General features: G+C 40.7%; 2 protein-coding genes across 6 annotated transcripts in view; one reads left to right on the top strand and one right to left on the bottom strand.

Moving 5' to 3' along the window:
* Positions 1–11,499, top strand: part of LRRC8A (leucine rich repeat containing 8 VRAC subunit A) — a 65,156-nt gene extending 53,657 nt beyond the window's left edge. Inside the window, exon 4 of the mRNA XM_089669115.1 lies at positions 655–11,499. Within this exon, the coding sequence (XP_089525241.1) occupies positions 655–930 (276 nt within the window). The 3' untranslated portion in view covers positions 931–11,499. The remainder of the gene's footprint in view (positions 1–654) is intronic.
* Positions 11,500–17,363: 5,864 nt separating this feature from the next.
* Positions 17,364–18,919, bottom strand: part of LOC149469537 (opioid growth factor receptor-like) — a 48,464-nt gene continuing 46,908 nt past the window's right edge. For all 5 annotated transcript variants that reach the window (XM_089669109.1, XM_089669110.1, XM_089669111.1 and 2 more), the window contains one exon: positions 17,364–17,784. In XM_089669109.1, coding sequence (XP_089525235.1) covers positions 17,556–17,784 — 229 coding nt within the window. In that variant the 3' untranslated portion in view covers positions 17,364–17,555. The remainder of the gene's footprint in view (positions 17,785–18,919) is intronic.

The following is an 18,919-nucleotide window of genomic DNA, read 5'->3' as shown; positions in this document are numbered from 1 at the left end:
CCCGTGGGTGTATGCCATCCGGTCCAGGTGCTTTATTCACCTTTATTCTGTGTAAATATTTTTGGATCATATCAGTTGTGAGCCAATGTGGATCATCTGGAACTGTGTCAATACCATGCCCATTATGGACAAGAGCTCCCCCTTGCTTTACACAGAGCTGAAGAAGGTATTTAATAGAGTTTTATAGATCAGCGACCTATAGCGTGAGTGCGATAGTGCGCTGGCAATTTAATGCTAGCTGATCCTGGCTGGAAGAAAAGCGGGGCAAGCGGCCAGCAAGTAGTTTAAAAAAAATGTAAACATTGAGAGAAATTTTTAATTTTTTTTTCTTAAATACTTTCATCAAAATGGTACTATGTTACCTTAGTAACATTAAAAATCATTGCTCCTGCAGTGCAATGTCATGAATGTGTTAAGTTCATGACAGTTCAAAATACAGTGATCACCAGGTCCCAATTACCTGTGAGGGTTGTGCGCATGCTCAGGCCCTGTGTATATCCATAGACATTGGCCAATTGAAGAACAAAAGTAGACCAGCAAATCTCCTTGGTTCACATGCAAGAAGTTTAGGCCCCAGGGTGTAATCAATCAGAAATTCTGCATTCTTGTTCTGTATGTTGTTGATTCCTTTCTGATGTCTTTTTTTACCCATAGATCGAAAACTTGCCCCCTGAGCTGTTCCAGTGCAAGAAGCTACGCACCCTTAACCTCGGGAACAATACCCTGCAATCTCTGCCTTCTAGAGTGGGTGAGCTCACCAACCTGGCCCAGATGGAGCTGCGTGGCAACAGACTGGAGTGTCTACCCGTTGAGTTAGGAGAGTGCCACCTTCTGAAACGCAGTGGACTTGTAGTGGAAGAGGACATATTTAATACTCTGCCATCAGAAGTTAAGGAGAAATTAACAAGAGCAGACAAGGAACAAGTCTGAGGGAGACTGGAGATACTACAAGGAAGTCCAGAAAGGTCCCATTTCATTGCCAGTCGCTGGCCTAACAATAACATGAGCAGAAACTACACAGCCTCTCAAAAGGGCTCCAACTTTAGCTCCTTCTCAGATGTATACGCCAAGATGTTTATTATGACAGGTCGCAGCGAGCACCGAGCAAAACAATCTGAATAATGTTACCTTTAGTCCTGCCTGTATTTAATATCTTTGCATAGAGCCTGTGATCCTGGATATACTAGAGGCAGAGGAAGCCCCTTCCTTTCCTGTTTGTGTACAGACTTCCATTGCTGGGCAAAAGTCATCAATCTCACCCTAAGGCATGCATGTAATTAGCCAGCAAATGCTGTGAAGGAAGGGGGTAGGGGAGTGTGGTTGATTTTCAGCTGATATTTTTGGAAGTGTCTCATTTCAGGCTTGCTCCGGTCCTATGCTCCTCTGAGCAATTTTCCAGTTATTATTTACAGTCTTACAACATCACTGTGAGACCGATCTTTTCCACAACCTAACACAGCTGTCACATGCAAAATAAGTGTGGCTTAGCTGGTAGAAGTGGGTAAGGCTGAGTACAGGAGACAGATCTTAAAAGGGAGCTCCAGCCAACATGGTTTTAGGTTTGAAACAAGCAAGTTAAAACTCAAATGGCCTGACTGAGTACAGTATATCTTTTAGGGGCCACCTTATGTCTACTGAGAGGCACACAGCTTAAAACCCAATCCCAGGATGGAAAAAAAAACCATATTAAATACTAAAAGCCAATAGCTTGTTTTCTCCAGGGGATAGGAGAAACAGTTTTACTCCCCTGATCCTCTGCTTCCCTGGCAGATGGCTCTTATCTTCAATCCAGCGGTGGACTGTCGCTCAGCGTCCTATCGTCCAGAGCAGGCCTGTGGACCCTGGTCTGGATGACATAAGGACCACAAACTGCTAGAGCATGGTGGTGCAGAAGCTGCGGGTCTAGTTGAGGGCAGGAACAGAGGATCGAGTAACTATATTTGATTTTATAGTAAGGAGTAATAGTGCTTTGTGTGCTGCTATAGTCCCACCCAATTCCTCAATTTGAAATATAGGAAATATCAAAAATCAAAATATATGAATATCAAAAAAAGACTGAAAGAAAAGGAGTGCTGTTGTGCTTAGGAAAAAATTCAATATATAAAAATCATACTATATATATGATACCTATATAGCAGCAGTCCTAATTGTGAATTTCTATACACAAAATCTTAACTATTTCAAAACCTCAGCGTCGTTCATTTTGAAATATCAATAAAGGATTGCTGCAACTACTAATATTGTGCACTCTTAACACCCCTAACATGAGTAAATTCCTACCCATGTGGTGCGCTATCCCTTTAAATCTCTTAAAATACAAAATAGGCAAAAATAAACCTTAAGTGATTGATATGGCTATCTGTAGATACTATACAAGTCCATTATAGTGTGTATAGTCCACTTTCACATATTCGGTGCTGTGCAAACAAAATACAATGTGCTATCCCTCCTTTGAGTGAAAAACTTGCTTTAAGAGATTGAAAGGGATAGCGCACCACATGGTTGGAATTTACTTATATTTCATTTTATAATTCCCCAAGACATAAACAAGCAGTTACCGTTTGCAGTTCCGCACAGCCCCAAGGGATACTTTATTTGCGCAGAGTGTTGCTTGCAAATCAGAAAAAACACTTTGGTAATTAGCACTGATAATACCATAGAGAGGGACCATTAATCATTTTCTGAGCCTTAATGCACTGGAGAACAGATGACTCCTCTAACCATTTGAAATGCCTGGCTTAGAACCTCAGTCAGATGCATGTTGTTGTCTATGTCCCCTTGTTTTTGTCCTGGTGACCCCTCTGAATGTTACAGTACGTGAATGGATGTCACTTCATAGGTTACACAAGCAGCAGTACATACCTGGCAGAGGCCCCATCGCTTCACCACTCTTACCAGCAATAAGGTATTTCATCGTGTCCCTGCTAAGGACATTTTTTGACTTTCCTGTGGCAAGATGCTGAGATAGGAAATAAAGGGATGATTTAGGGAATGGGGGTACAGGCAGTAGTGTGCCTCACAGACGTTCTTGCTCTTCTGACTATCCAAAAATGTAAACTTTGTGAAAAAGTGCATTTCCCTACCTGCCTTCTTTACAGCATATTCCCTAGTGCTAGAGGTGGACTCTAAGCCTCCTCTTTAAATGGTCATGGTGCTTTTTTGATCTATTTATTTACTCGATTGACACTACTTAACTTATTTTTTTTTTTTTTTTTAATTTTGCGTTGCATTCTGAGTAACCAGACACAGAGCTTTATAGCTTTACATATGCTTGCATCTTCTGTTCAGTAATTTCAGGCGAAGTGAACCACTGTGCCAAATTGTGGGACAGAATGAACCAGGTGTACGCAGGTGTGTTACCTTTGACATGGTAACCTTGGTGAGGTTCAGTCGCATCGGAGTTGCCTTTTCCATTATAAAAATCAATGTAAAATCCTAATGGCAATTGGATGAGTAAATGGCTTATGTATTTTCTTGTAGCATGAAATAGCAAAACTCTTTTCATTGGTAGGGGCAAGTTGTTGACAACCTCGCTTGTGAAATGAACGTACAGGACTTGGACTATAATGTGTCTGGAGCCGCAGCCTCCTGCGTTGCGACTCAGGACTTGGTCTCTGCACATAGTTTGTTCTTCTAAACCGCACTCTTCCTTCGGGAGTGGCTTGTCAATATCAGGACTAAACCACCTTGCATGTTAGTAATGTTTTTTTTTTTTACCTCTCCTCTGTCCTGCTTCAGATAAGGAGGGAAGGAATGCGAGATACGAACCTTTTTTTGTTGCTCCTTTGTTCAGAAATATCAGAAAAGTCATATGTATTTTAGCCTAGAAAATGAAATGAGAAATGTTGTCACTCTGCCATTTTTAGTATCTCTTTCCTTAGCCAGCTATGTTAAAGGAAGCCTGTATTGAGAAGAATGTATTGACTGCTATGGCTCGCCTCCCAGTTTGCTAGGCTGTCATGCTCAGCTAATGGCTTTGAAGTGAACTTTAAGTATAAGGCCTCATTCAAACTGATTTATATAACTGTGCAAAGGGACATTTTTATCCATGCACAGGCATTCCATGTCGGCAACCTGTTCAAATCAATGACAGTGAGTTGGATGTATGGATCTCTATGAGCATCCTGTAGTGTGCATCCATGTGGGTCTAATACATGGATCAGGACACACTGATCCAAGAATGTACACTCCTGGATGCACTGGAAGAACTGTGCAGGTTCGTGCAGCCGGCTGCCTGTCATTGATTTGAACAGATTGCCTGCATGGGTCTGTACAAAAGGCCTTTGCATTCTGCGAAGGTGAAGACAGCTTTTTGTCAATACACCCGTGTGAATGAGGCCTAAATCGGTTATGTACACAGTGTGCAAAATTATTAGGCAAGCTGTATTTTTGAGGATTCATTTTGTTACTGAACAACTACAGTGCTCTCGGTCATTCCAAAATGTGAATAAACCTCAAACCTGAATTATTTAAAAAAGGAAAAATGAGGTTTTGGTTTTCTTGGGAGAATATCTGTGTGCACAATTGCTGGGCAGCTATTAGCGTGCAAAATTATTATGCAACTTTATGAAGAATGAAAATTTTCCCATCTCCTTTGTTTATCTTCATTTTGTCAAAGTGAGAATAATAAACAACTTAAAATGTACAAATAAACAATTCTGACATTTCAAAAAAAATCAGTGACCAATACAGCCACCCTTCTGTTCAATAACAATCATAAGCCTTCCATCCATGGAGTTTCTTGACCTGTTGACGATCAACCTTTTGTGCAGCAACAACCACAGCCTCCCAGACACTGTTCAGAGAGGTGTGCTGTTTTCCATCACTGTGAATCTCCCATTTAAGAAGGGCCTTCAAGTTCTCAATAGGGTTTAGGTCAGTTGAGGAAGGGGGCCATTTCACTATTCTTTCATCTTTAAAGCCTTTACTGGCTAGCCATGCAGTGGAGTACTTTGATGCATGCAATGGAGTATTGTCCTGCATAAAGATCATGATCTTCTTGAAGGAAGCAGACTTTTTCCTGTATCACTGCTTGAAGAAAGTGTCTTCTAAAACCTGGCAGTAGGTTTGGGAGTTTATTTTGAGCCCATCTTCAACCCGAAAAGGTCCAACTAGCTCATCTTTAATAATACCAATCTATACAGTACCCCACATCCACCTTGCTGGAACTCTGTTGCCTGTTACTGATCCAGCCCTGGGCCCATCCATCTGGGCCAACAAGAGTCACTCTCATCTCATCAGTCCATAAAACCTTTCAAAATCTGTCTTCAGATATTTCTTGGCCCAGTCTTGACATATCAACTTATATATCTTGTTCAGTGGTGGTCAGGTTTCAGCCTTCCTTACCTTGGTCATGTCTCTGAGCCCTGAAAAACCTTGTACTTTTGGGCACTACAGGTAGGTTGCAGTTTTGGAATATGACAGCACTGGAGGATAATGGGTTCCTCGTAGGTTTACAATTGATTCTTAAATGTTTGGAAGGTCGTTTGCAACCCTGTTGACTATTTGCAACAAAACATTTGATGGTTCTGTGATCATGCCCCAATTTCTTAGCAATTTCAAGAGTGCTGCATCTCTCTGAAAGATTTTTTTTCAATTTTTGACTTTTCAGAGTCCGTTAAATCTCTTTTTTGGCCCATTTTGCTTGAGGAAAAGAAGTTGCCTAAAAGTTATGCACACCTTGATAAAGGGTGTTGATCTCCTTAAGCCACACCCTCCCTCATTTCACAAATACACATAACCTGATATGCTTAAATCCAATAAGCATTCAAGTTTACACAGCTTGGAGTTGGACAATATGCATAAAGATGATTTGATCAAAATACTCACTTGCCTAATTGTGCATACGGTGTACATTCCAAGTAAATGAAAACAAAGGATGTGAAAAAATGTAATCTTATTTTACACTGTAGTATGTTGATGTGCACAAAAACATGCAATTTTTTATGAAACCATGAATCGCTCAAAAAATTTGTTGCACTTGTGGTGCTAGTCATTGTTAACAGCACCCCAAATGCAGCACGAATATGGCAAATGCACATATGTGTAACATGCTATGTAGTGTGAATTGAGGCCTTTTTTTTGTAATTTAGTTTATAAACGGCTATGTCCTGATTGGAAAAGTCTATCCCCTATCAGTACGTTCAAGAGATAGACCCTTGCTTTCTGTGTAAAGCAATGGCCTTTCTGCAGAGGTCTGGCTTGCTGCCTGCTGAGTTAGAGCTAAGGCAGCCCATAGATGATTTGATTTTTGGTGGGCAGAACACGATTACTGCTATTGACTATAGCAAATCGCATGTAGAAAAATCTGACTTGGATCGACTTAGGTACAATTAGCCTGCCCATCTGTGGGTCGACTCTCGGACAGTCCTTGCTGAACCAGACTAATTTTGATCCAAGTATGGGTCGGCTTAAAGTTCTCCAGTCAGCATGGGAGCATGAGCTTTGCAGAGCTATAGATCTGACTTGGCAGTGGCATGTCAGAGAGTCCACTGCTTCTACACAGAGAAGCAAGGGTTCTTCTCTACAATGTGCTGGCAAGGTACAGAAATTGTTTTTATTCAGGCGGTGGCTGCTTTCTAAAGAAAACAAACTTAAAGACTTTTTACAGCTTTTGTTTGAATGCACTTAGAAAATGTTTAGCTGATTTAAATTGAAAGTGTAGTTGGTATTTAATAGTGTGAGTCAATGATGCAAAACATGTATGGAGCCATTGAAGTAAAAATGCGTAACCTGGTGGTAGTTTTAGGTTATTGAGTGAAAAAGCCTTTGCATTTTCATGGTCATCCAGCATTAAGTAGAGGGGTCAGCAGTGGAAGATTATAATTTCTCATAACAGGTTTTCTTTCATTTGGCTCAGTACACTGACCTTATGTAGTGCCTCTTGATTGAACGTTGGAAAGTCAACCTGCTCCAGCAGTGAGAGAAAAAAAACTGGTTGCTTTTTGAGCAGACATTTATGATGGACAACTGGATTCATATTGCAGGCATTTCTTGTGTTGATCTTTACCAGTGGATCAAACGTCTCTTCTTAAAGGCCAGCTGTGTAATCTAACGATTTTGTGTACTTCTCGTCAGAAGAATGGTGTAAGGGACGTAGAGAAATTGTGTCCGACCACATACATTTCATTTTAGTTTTTAGGGTTTTTCTTTAATAGAGGATAGATGAGCCAAATATGTTTTTAATTACTCTTGTTCTTTTTGTTTGCAGTTTCTCAGCTGGTCATAGACAATAACTGGTGATTGTGTTCAGATCCAAGTTTTACCTACCGTAGCTTAAAATATACATATAGTGCTAAAGTGATGGCACTATAGTGCTCCTCCTATGATGGACCTCATTCTGATCTGTTGTAGTGAGCTCATTTGATTCTAGACCCAGATTGCACATGTGGCCTTGTCTCAGAATCCAGAGTAAGCTCTGTCACCTCCAAACATTGAAGCCTATACGTTTAATTCGGCTTTCAAATTCCTGAAATTCTGTTGACTCGTTCTTCTGCTTTTCCCAGTTAATTTGGAGGGTGTGGGGCTTAATCTTGACTTGAGGACAAGTCAAGGCTCCTCAGTGACTTGGCAATACACTTGAAAACAGATACCTGTAGGTGCTTCATGGTGACTGTATTTCAGTTTTGTTACCTTAGGCTTGGTCATGTTCCCGGAAAGCTTAAGTGGTTGTAAGGGAAGCAAGGTAGGCATTCTGACACCATCCTAATTCATGTCAGTGATTCTGTAATATCCATGGGCATCTCTATATTATGGAGCTGTGTGCCACCTTCCGGAGGCACATTCCTCCCATAATTTTCCAATAGCGATAATCAAGAAGTGAAGGAGGTGCGAGGCAACTGATTCTAAATGTAGGGTCAACCAGATATTTTCCAGCTCCTTTCAGGTCATTATATTTTTGTGCAGGAAAACAATCGTTTTACTTGGCACATGCCAATGTTGCTATAAGCTGGAAGCCATTGCCATAGTCAGTCAATACAGAAAGAACTCTGTTACATTGGGAACAGGCAGATCTCATCATCATCATCCACAAGTTTTGCCCATCTGATGGCTGATCACAGTCTAATGGTGCTATACACCACCAATGTTATTTTGGATTTCAGAACAAAATCTGTGTTCCTGTTTCTGTCCAGCTGTGATTAGAGGGCCTCTTACTACAGTTTGGTTTAGCTGCAGCAAAATTGCAAAGGATAAGGGAAATTTCCAAAACTAACTTTTGGTGTCTGCATGGTTGCAGCATGCCTAAGAAGCAATCATGTTTTTGAGCAGGAATTCAACAAACCATATCAACTGGGGATTTTGTTGTGAACCTTTTATGAACTGCTTCTGATTTTGTAGCTCTGCCTGAAACTGCCTTCTGCCATGATCACATGACCAATGCCATTTCTTCACAAAAGACACGTTTTAGACCCTTCCCTTTATCCTTGTAAAAGTGATTATTCTGGTTATCATGTGGTGAAGTCAAGTTTGGGTGTGCTTAGAATTCCATTTTGAATTTGAAAGGAGGAATATTTAAATGAGTGTTCCACTGGTGGAATCTAGTTTTAAATGACTGCTCTAAGGCAACACTGGGGGTTATTTACTAAAACTGGAGAGTGCAAAATCTTCCACAAACTCTGCATAGAAACCAATCATCTTCCAGGTTTTTATTGCCAAAGCTTAATTGAACAAACTGACGTTAGAAGCTGATTGGCACCAGTTTCTGAGCGCACCAGGTCTAGTAAATCTCCCTCTCTGTGTCTCATAGAAAATCTCAGTACAGTGCCAAAAATCTGAACTTCAGCATCCACTTTTGCAAGTTAAAGTGACCAGTTTGTGTTCAGTTTTATGCTTGTTTTTACTTGGCAGCTATTACAGGATATGTTCTAAAACTCAACCCAAGCTACAGGATAGGAATCCTTCCTTTGTCTCATCTGCTGAACTAGGAAGGACGTTCAGGTCTGAGTATTAGAAACAACTTGTGCAGAGTTGAATAATGACTTATATTGGCCAGGGAAGTAAATAAGACGCCGCTTAATCTTGTAAAGCTAGTCTGATCTGATGATCATAAATTTGTTTCAGTTGCTGAAGCTGCAGTATTACTTTTTGCTGAAGATTTGTTTGCATTAGTAAAAGCTTTTTTTATTTTTTTATTTAGTGTAATCTGGAGTTTCCCAACTCTGTTCCCCATCCAAGGACACTTGCATATGGCCCTGTTTCTAGCAGCGACCATGGGCTTCTTACACCTGGGGGCATACTTATAAAGCAGTTATTGTGACTTTCGCCTAATATTCACTGCAGGTGAATCAGTTACTGTCAAGTAAATACCTGCTGCGAATGGTTGGCGGTATTCACATTCATTACTTTATAGACATGGCCCCAAGTGATATACGTACAGTATATGAGCTTTTAGGTTTCAGCGACAAAGTTTAATAGTTTTTGATAAATGTAATTTTTTTTTAATTTGAAGATTTTACATCATTATTTTACATAATACTTTCAATGATTTGTATACAATCTTTGTTTACTAATTAGCATTCAGTACAGGGTGCGTTCCTGACACATGGTTTGGAAAGCATGCTGGGTTCTCAGAGTTCAGTACTGCTCACCTTGAAGCCAGTGGGTAGCTAAAGCTAGCCATACACACACATCTTTCTCTCAGCTCACGGCTGAACAAGAGAAATCAAATAGATTTATCCATTCCAAACTGCGTGGATAGAGGAATCTCCCCTGCTGGCTATTGCATTCAGACAGTCACAGAGCCCTGTTGGCACTCGCGGTGTTGAAGGGTTCATCCATGGCTTGAATTATGGCTGAAAGTCAAGCCATGGATGGCCAGCTTAAATCTGAAATATAGGGAGGAAATGTGCCCTCCACTGACTTGTTGTGCAGTCTGTAATCTGATTTCCCTACTATTTCTCTCCACAGCTGGGGCATAAGCCAGAAGAAGATTCTGCCTTTCCTTGGAGGGTTTTTTTTTGGCTCTGTGACTATATCTTAAAAGAAGTATAGCCAAAGCTCTTCTGGCCATACTTCTCTTGTGGGTCACAGGAGAGCACTTGTGCTCTCCCGTGTTTCCTTTGACCCAGAATCAACCAACGGTGCGCTAAAGTTTGCTGTTGGGTGATGTTAATGAGCTGCTCCAGTATCTGGATGTATCATGACAATAGTGTTGGGATCCACCCAAATGCCTGATTGGCAGCTGGCCCAAGCTCTCGTCGCACTGCTAAGGGTCTGGGCCAGCTGCTGCTCCCCGAGTGTGTACTGGAGGGGCAAAGCATAGAGCGGTGACTGACAGTCACTACTCTGTGCTCAGAGCAGTGCACAGACGTAGTCATGTTATCGCTCAGATCTCGAGCTTAGAGCCAGCAGGGGACATGCTGAAGCATCACACTGATGCTGCAGTCATATAGTTGAATATGTTTTTGTTTTTTTTTGTTTCCTACACGCCTCCATTAAAGAAACACTCCAGTCAGAATACACAACACCTGGCCTACCTGTTTAGTACCTTGATATTACCTTGTACATGTGACATCACATTTCTGCATGTATCCTGTGCAGAGATCAGAGCTATGGGAGGGGCCAGAAAGGCTGCCTGCAGAAAACTACAGGAGGGGGCGGATACAAGACCAGTCACCCTACGCAAGGAAAGTGAGCAGCAGTGACCGGTCTTTATTACAGGAAGAGCTTGCACAAAGCAGATGTTTCACACTGAATTACTACACAGATCTGGAAGACGTACACAAAGCACACCAAGTTTCAAGTTAGAATACGTATCTCTTGTAAATAGGCAGTATTTGCTTATACTAAATTTCGGCTTTAAAACTGCAAAGCTCCTAGCACTGCAGAGAAAACCAGCTGCTGAGCTGTATGAACACACAGACCAGGTATTCCTAGACCCCCTATGCTAGGCTCCTTACTGTGTCCCATACAAATGGGTAGAATCCTATAACCAAAGGTTGTATTTGGCAGCTTACTGGCTCTGAAAGGTAAATCAAGCATGATTTTTGATATTTACCACAGTTGCAAAGTCTTTATGATAAGGTTCGTAGTTCCCAGAATAACTATATTTGTTGCTTTTTAAAGCAGAGGTCAGTCCATACCAAATAAACTGCTTAAGCACTCATTGAGCCCCCATGTACTAGAGTCCTGAATGGAATCAAGGGGCAGTTTTGGGAAACTTTATAATTCTTGTGCCTGTGCAATCAGATCCTGCAGTCCAAAGAATTGATCAGCTAAATTGCCATAGCTAACCATGTCTTCCATGAGCTGCAGATGATCTAGAAAATGCTAGCTATTAATTTAATTGTTTCATATCTTGTCATTTTTTTTAATTTTGGCTGGGGGTAAGGAAAGGGGGAGGGGGGCACCCTGTTACTTTAAGCTGCCTGTATCAGGTGGCATTTTATCTTTACTTATGAATTTTTGCTCTACATCATGACTCCTTTTGAAGGGAAAATGTACAATGCTTACGCACCTGCTTTGCTTTGTATCATCAATAAAAGATCTCTTAAAAACGTACATGTTTTTTCATTGTGTTCCAGCTGAATGCTCTTTAGACAGTGTACACAGTGGCTTCCATTTGTAGAAGAGCAGTGTATACAGCATGTTTTTACAAAGCATTCTCAATGTTTTTGGCCATCTTTAAGCAGCTTTGTTGAAGTTTAAAACAAACTTCAGTTCCAGTGAGGCCATTGTTATACCCTGACTGGTTGTCACAGGTCCAGGATGTGAGTGAAATGCCCCCCATGGGACATACAGAAATAAAAGTTCAACAGAGGTTCTGATTTTTCCCAATCTACTAAATAAATAGAATTGTATTTTATCCATGCACTAAAGATTTACCCTCAATTTCATTCCAATCTCAATGGCATGGGAAGTGAGGTGAAATCCCCTTAAGGCTGACTATACGATCTACCATCAACTTTGTAGTGCAAGATGCTGCCTGATTTGATGCTTAGTGAATGGATTGCGTAGGTGTGTCCTCATATCATGCAGTTTGTTACACTAAAGGAAATGTGGAAATTAATGTATGGTCCGAAATCGCAAATAAAATAACACAGGTTCAAAACATTTACACAACTGTAGCTAAAAATGTGCTAGGATACTGAACATTAGTCTTAATATAATTCTTTTTTTTATTACGTTATTTTTTTTATATACTTGGAATGACCATAATATTGATATTACCTTATTTTGTGCTTGTGTGATTTGTTTGCTGATTTTCCCAGGAGTCTGAACTGAAATATAAGTAACATTTAAGGCATCCCCTGCAATAGAAATTTACATTTGGGTTGGATACTCCCTAAGGCTTGGCTACTAAATGGATGCAGACACTGCAGATTCTCTCACTGGAACACTGAGGTTTGCTTAGGTGGTCATAATGAAAGCAGACTCTCCCCTTGGGAGGGCCCCTTTCCTTCTGTTAAAAAGAATTAGGGCCCATTCAGACTTTAGGTCCTGGTGCATTGTATTAAGGCAACGCATTCAATTGAATGAGCTGGCAACGCACTAACATGTCCCGAAAACTGACATGCACCATTTTTTTGAAGTGCACCACCATCATGTGCATTGAAACTGTTTTCCCCTAGTTTGTTGGTGTCCCATTAAAGAAGTCATTACATCATGTTTACTGGCATAATGTATGTTGTAGTAATGTGTACGCTCACACAATGCACTACATAATGTCTATTTCTGTACTTAGTCTAGGAAACAAACATTCTGAACAGTTCAATGTACAGAAATGACTCATAAGGTCACAGCGCAAATAATAAAGAATAAAATGTAAAATTATAATATACAAGTCCAAAAAAAGTCCCAAATTAAAGTCCAAATTATCACAAAAAGTTGTGATAAAATGAAAAATAAAACCATTTAATACATTTTCCAGCTTGCTCACATCATACGTGGTGAATCATTTCCTCCACACTCACCAGATAAAGTGGATTCTCAAGCTGATAACAAGGCTTTGAGAATCAAGACAGGTGGAGTGTAGTTTCCTCAGATGTTTATCCCTTTATCGATTTCTTACTGACTCTCAGGTAGATTTATAACCAGCTTAGATGGACATAAAAGCCTCCCAAACAACCGATAATGATCCCTCCTTAACTTGCTCCAAGCTCTCACTCATGGATGAATGGATGAGGGTGATCAATGAATTAATGAGCAGCTTATATGGACATGAAAGCCTCCCAAAAAACCGATGATTCCTCCTTTATTTCCTCCAAACTCTTGCTCACGGATGGATGGATGAAAATGCAAAAGAAAAGATGCCAAATAGCGTATTACTGCATAAAAAAGTTTTAATATTAAAGTGATGCTTCCAATGCACTCACATTTAAAATTGAATAACAAGCCTTTTTTAATAGATCAGGACTCCTTAAGCAGGTTACGACAGCCCCTCTGGCATTTCCAGCAAAGCAGACACAATTGACCAGCATTGGCAGAGATGAACTGGCAGTAGTGGAGAAATCAGATTGTCTTTCCCACACTAAAGATGGCCGCAGAACGCCGCATCAGCATGCATTCCACTCACAGGCTATGACGCCACACGTTCAAGGTCGGTTCATCTCTGCCAATGTTGGTCATTAATTCATTGACTCACCCTTATCCATCCATCCATAAGTGAGAGCTTGGAGGAAGTTAAGGAGGGATCATTATTGGTTGTTTGGGAGGCTTTTATGTCTGTCTAAGCTGGTTTTAAATCTACCTAATGAGATTCAGTAAGAAATCGATAAAGGGATAAACATCTGAGGAAACTACACTCCACCTCTAAGCCTGTCTTGATTCGCAAAGCCTTATCAGCTTGAGAATCCACTTTGTCTGGTGAGTGTGGGGTAAATGCTTCACTGATGATGTGAGCACGCTGGAAAATATATGAAATTGTTTTTTGGTTTTTTTTTTCATTTTGTCACAATTTTTTGGGACACTGGACTTTAATTTTGGACTTTTTTTGGACTTGTTTATTATAATTTAAAATTTTTAATATTTGCGCTGTCACCTTATGCGTCTTGTTTGATGTTTTGTCATTTTTCAACAGCATAATTTCTTGGCGCAAGATTTCAATTTATTGTTAATGTACAGAAATTACCCAGAGAGAATTATTCATCTCAACAAAAATGAAGTTACACTTTAAAGATAAAAAAACCACAAAACAAGGAGCGCCTAGTTCTACAACAACCTGGGGGTGAATTCTCCACTCTGAAAGTCCAGGCAATATGCATAAAATGTCACAACTTTAGTCACATAAGTAGCCACATACCATAAAAATGAATTCACAAGATGTATTCATAAGACTCACAAGCCCTCTGGGTGGAAGATGCCAAATCACGGAGGGACAAGGTGGAAGAATTGACCAGGAAGATGAACTGTGGTGACACCAGCCGTTAGGGACACCAAGTCTCAGCCGGCCCTGACCGGCAGTGATGCATGTCAAGAACGGAAATAGATCTAGGAGGATGCTGTAGTAAGGGCACCAATAGATGGTGTGTTACTGCTGTGAGCAGGGCTGGAATCACCTGGAACTGGATCCAATTTTTGGAATCGATGGTAGATAGTAGGGATGTGGAGCATTGAGACAAAGTAGAACACGAGCCAGCGATGTCCGATGACTACATTTCGGTTTGGGCACCTTCATCAGGTCACGTGACTCACATCGGCAATAGGAGCTGAATATAAGGGGAAGCCGGGAATTAAACCAACCACTGGACAGCTAACCCCATATTGCCTAGTTAGTGTTAAAAATTGTATTAGTTGCAGAGATTAAAAATAAATAAATTGATACATTTAGAAATTATTACACAATGTTATGAGAGTTGCCGAAAACAAACCCTGATACAGTAAAACTACTAGAACAAAAAAGAAAACAAAGGAGAAAAGCCAAAGGAAAAGGGCAAGACACAAAGAAACAATTATAGCACCACAAAATAGTGTGGACTTCAATGTCCTTGTTTAGCCCATTGAGGGAAAAATAACCAGGCTTATAAATCCAGAAGGTTTCCCTGCTGTATAAAAGTGTAAACCTCTCATTATCAGGGAACCTTCTGGTATATATTCAATAGCTAGGACTTTGAGGGAATGTATGTCCTAATTGTGGTGGGAAGCAAAATGTCAAGGGACACTGGAGGTCTTTTTCCTTCTTTTAATGAGCCTATGATTTTCCCCTATGTGCTTTCGAAGGGTTCGAATTGTCTGATATTATAAGAACTTCTCAGATTGTCAAGAAAATTTGTCTGCCCATGCTGAATGAATTGGCATGTCAAACAGCCACGCTTTTTTCATTGCAAAATTCCAATTCTGTCAAAGTAGAATCTAGTGTCAGTGCATTCATTATTAATTGAACCCTTAATTTTACTGGGGGCAATTCAGTTCTTTAATGTTCCCGCTCATCGAAAGGTGACCTGGGGGGGCTGTGGATGAGTAGGGGCCTAACTTGGGGTCTGATTGCAAAATGTGCCAATGTTTTCTTATAATGTGACTAATGGCTCTAAAATCACTATTAAATCCTGTGACAAACCTCACATTGGATGTGTTGTGTGCTGATGTTTCTTTGGATAAAGAAGACCCAGTAAGACCATCTAGAACACTTTTGAAGGTTTCTAACAATAGAAACCCGTTTGTTTGCAATTACAGAGGTAAAACGTTTCCTGTAGTTCTTGACCAGGTTTGCACTGCAACAGGGATTTTGGCCCACTCCTCCACACAGATCTCCTCTAGATCTGTCAGGTTTCAGGGCTGTCGCTGAGCAACACAGAGTTTCAGCTCCCTCCAAAGATGTTCTATTGGATTTAGGTCTGGAGACTGGCTAGGCCACTCCAGAACCTTGATATGCTTCTTACGGAGCCACTCCTTGGTTATCCTGGCTGTGTGCTTCGGGGCGTTGTCATGTTGGAAGACCCAGCCATGACCCATCTTCAATGCTTTGACTGAGGGAAGGAGGTTGTTGCTCAAAATCTCACAATAAATGGCCCCATTCATCCTCTCCTTAATACAGTGCAGTCATCCTGTCCCCTTCGCAGAAAAGCACTCCCAAAGCATGATGTTACCACTCCCATGCTTCACAGTAGGGATGGTGTTCTTGGGATGCAACTCATCCTTTTTCCTCCAAACATGACGAGTGAAGTTTAGACCAAAAAGTTCTACTTTGGTCTCATCTGATCACATGACTTTCTCCCATTCCTCCTCTGGATCATCCAGATGGTCATTGGCAAACTTCAGATGGGCCTGGACATGTGATGGCTTGAGCAGGGGAACCTTCCGTGCAATGCAGGATTTGAAACCATGACGGCGTAGTGTTCTACCGACAGTGACTTTTGAAACTGTGGTCCTAGCTCTCTTCATGTCATTGACCAGCTCCTCCCTTGTAGTTCTGGGCTGATTCCTCACCTTTCTTATCATCAGTGATACCCCACGAGGTGAGATCATGCATTAAGCCCCAGACCGAGGGAGACTGACAGTCGTCTTTAGCCTCTTCCATTTTCTAACAATTGCTCCAATAGGTGATCTATTTTCACCAAGCTTCTTGGCAATTGCCCCGTAGCCCTTTCCAGCCTTGTGGAGGTCCACAGTTTTGTCTCTGGTGTCTTTTGACAACTCTTTGGTCTTGCCCATGGTAGTAGTTGGCATCTGACTGACTGTGGGGTGGACAGGTGTCTTTAAAGAGCTCAGACAGGTGCTACTAAGTTAGATTAATGAGTGGAGTAGAGGTGGACTTTTTAAAGGCACAGTAACAGGTCTTTGAGAGCCAGAATTCTTGCTGTTTCTTAGGTGTTCAAATACTTATGTTCAGCAGTGCAAGACAAATAAATTCTTTAAAAATCATACAATGTGATTTCCTGAATTTTTTTTTTTAATTCTGTCTCTCAGAGTGGGAATGCAGCTACAATGTGAATTTCAGACCCCTCCATGATTTCTAAGTGGGAGAATTTGCAAAATCGCAGGGTGTTCAAATACTTCTGTTCCTCACTGTATATGTTGTCAATTTACGCAGCGCTTTACATATATATTGTACATTCACATCTGTCCCTATCCCTCAATGAGTGTGCAGTTTCCCTAACTCCCTAATTTAGGGCAGGAGGGAACAGGCAAGCTCCACACTATCAGGATGTTTTGCAGCTTTGCCCAATCACAATGGCTTGGTAGCCAGTTCTATTGGGAGGCAGTGAATTACATAAGTTATGAAGGGAGGCAAGGGGAGGGGCAAAGATGCTGGGCCAGCACAGAGAGTAATTGGTCACTCCCAGAAGAGGAAATGGCTATGACATGCAAGGAGGGAGGGTAATGTGTTAGGAAATGGACTGTCCTAAAGCTATAACTTTTTCCAGCAAGTTCAAAGGCGTATTGAAAGTGAACTAAACCCCATTTAGAGAAAGGAATGACGCTGGATATAAGCATTTAAAATATTTTATTTTTATATACATTAACCAGCAATTTTTTTTAAGTGGTGGCAAGGCTCCTTTAAACACACAAAGAAGGCTTGCTATTAAAGGGTTGAATCTTTAACTGGTTTTCAATTTTGTCCAATTGGGTACTGAGCCAGGCCTTCATTACATTCTTCCCTTCTCTCGTTCTTATAATTGTCACTTTATTTTGAGTTTTTCCTCAAACTCCTTCAATTCTCTTAAGTTTTTCTCATCCTTTACAGTCCTCAAGAAATGGTTAGATACGCTACTTTTTACATTCTTTAGATTTTTGTGACGCAGAGTCTCGTCAAGGAAAAACATGACTAGTCTGACCTGGAAGTGCTCATACCCCAACAACGCCAAACACTTTAGGATCCGAGTGATGCGGAGGTTGTTGTGGGTGTAACTGGAAAATAGAACATACAGAGTTATTTATTTATTTTTATGAGTGCTAAAACCCAAATTATTTCTTATTTGGTTTATGATAATCTGACATCTATGCCAGCTTTTCTTGTCTCCTGGGGGCACCATAAGGCCTGTTTCACATGGACTTCAGCTTGAACTGTATAAGAACCATGTCAACAAGTTTTGACAAATCATTTGCAGAGCTTTCATCAAGCTTTGTTAAAGCTTTTAAAGTACTATCCAGTTCCAGTTTGTAAATGTTGAACACAGATTCTACTTTACACAAGCTGTTAGCAGGCTTCAGCAGGCTTTCAACAAGCTTCAAGAAGTGCTGAAGGCTGCTAGCAGCTTATGTAAAGTGGCAATCAACACTCCCATTAGGATCTGTGTTCATCATTTTACAAACTACAGTTGAATGGTACTGAAAGCTTCAACAAAGCTTGCTGAAAGATCTGCAAATGCTTTGTCAAAGCTTGTTGTTCATACTGCTCTTATACAAGCTGAAGCCCATGTGAAACAGGCCCAACATAGTTTAATTTGGCTCATGTGGTCATTACCAAGGTTAATGATGGGATGTTGCTTCCTCGGTGCTTTCTCCATAAAGTACAAAAAGAACATTGATCTAACTTCAAGAGAGTGAAACCTACCTTGTGGGTTTGTAGGAGGGACGGGGACACAAACTGAAGTCAATTACTATCTGCAGTGGAGTCTCCAAGAGATGTTAGAGACCAGAAGGTAGTTCAAACCACAAGTTCCCTTGCCAAGCTGAAGTTAATTTTTTTTAGCTGTAGTTAGCCTTTAAAGAAAAACTGGCATGAGAGAAAAGTGAAATTTTTTCTGAAAAGTCTAGATACCTGCCTGTTATGCTTAACCTATGGCCTTAATCCTGTGTTTTATTGGCAGAAAAAATGTACAGTATGCACATAGGAATTTCTATTTTTTCTCTCATTTTCTTGAGCAGAATACTTGTTCTGGGTGAGTGACTCAGCAAGTACAGGAAGCCGTGTGCCAGCTTAACAGCTGCGCCATTACTTTCAAATTAAATACCTTTAAAAAGTGAGTGTTTAGTTATAATGGAGTGCAGTGGGCTGACTCAGTGCTAGCTTTGTATATGGTTTGGATTCTCCTACAGCAAG

The sequence above is a fragment of the Staurois parvus genome, unplaced genomic scaffold (assembly GCF_062004578.1).
Source record: "Staurois parvus isolate SC_StPar_1 unplaced genomic scaffold, SC_StPar_1.0 ptg000068l, whole genome shotgun sequence".
Lineage (NCBI taxonomy): Eukaryota > Metazoa > Chordata > Amphibia > Anura > Ranidae > Staurois > Staurois parvus.
Note: the sequence above shows the minus strand (reverse complement) of the source record. Positions and strands in the feature narration are given on the sequence as shown.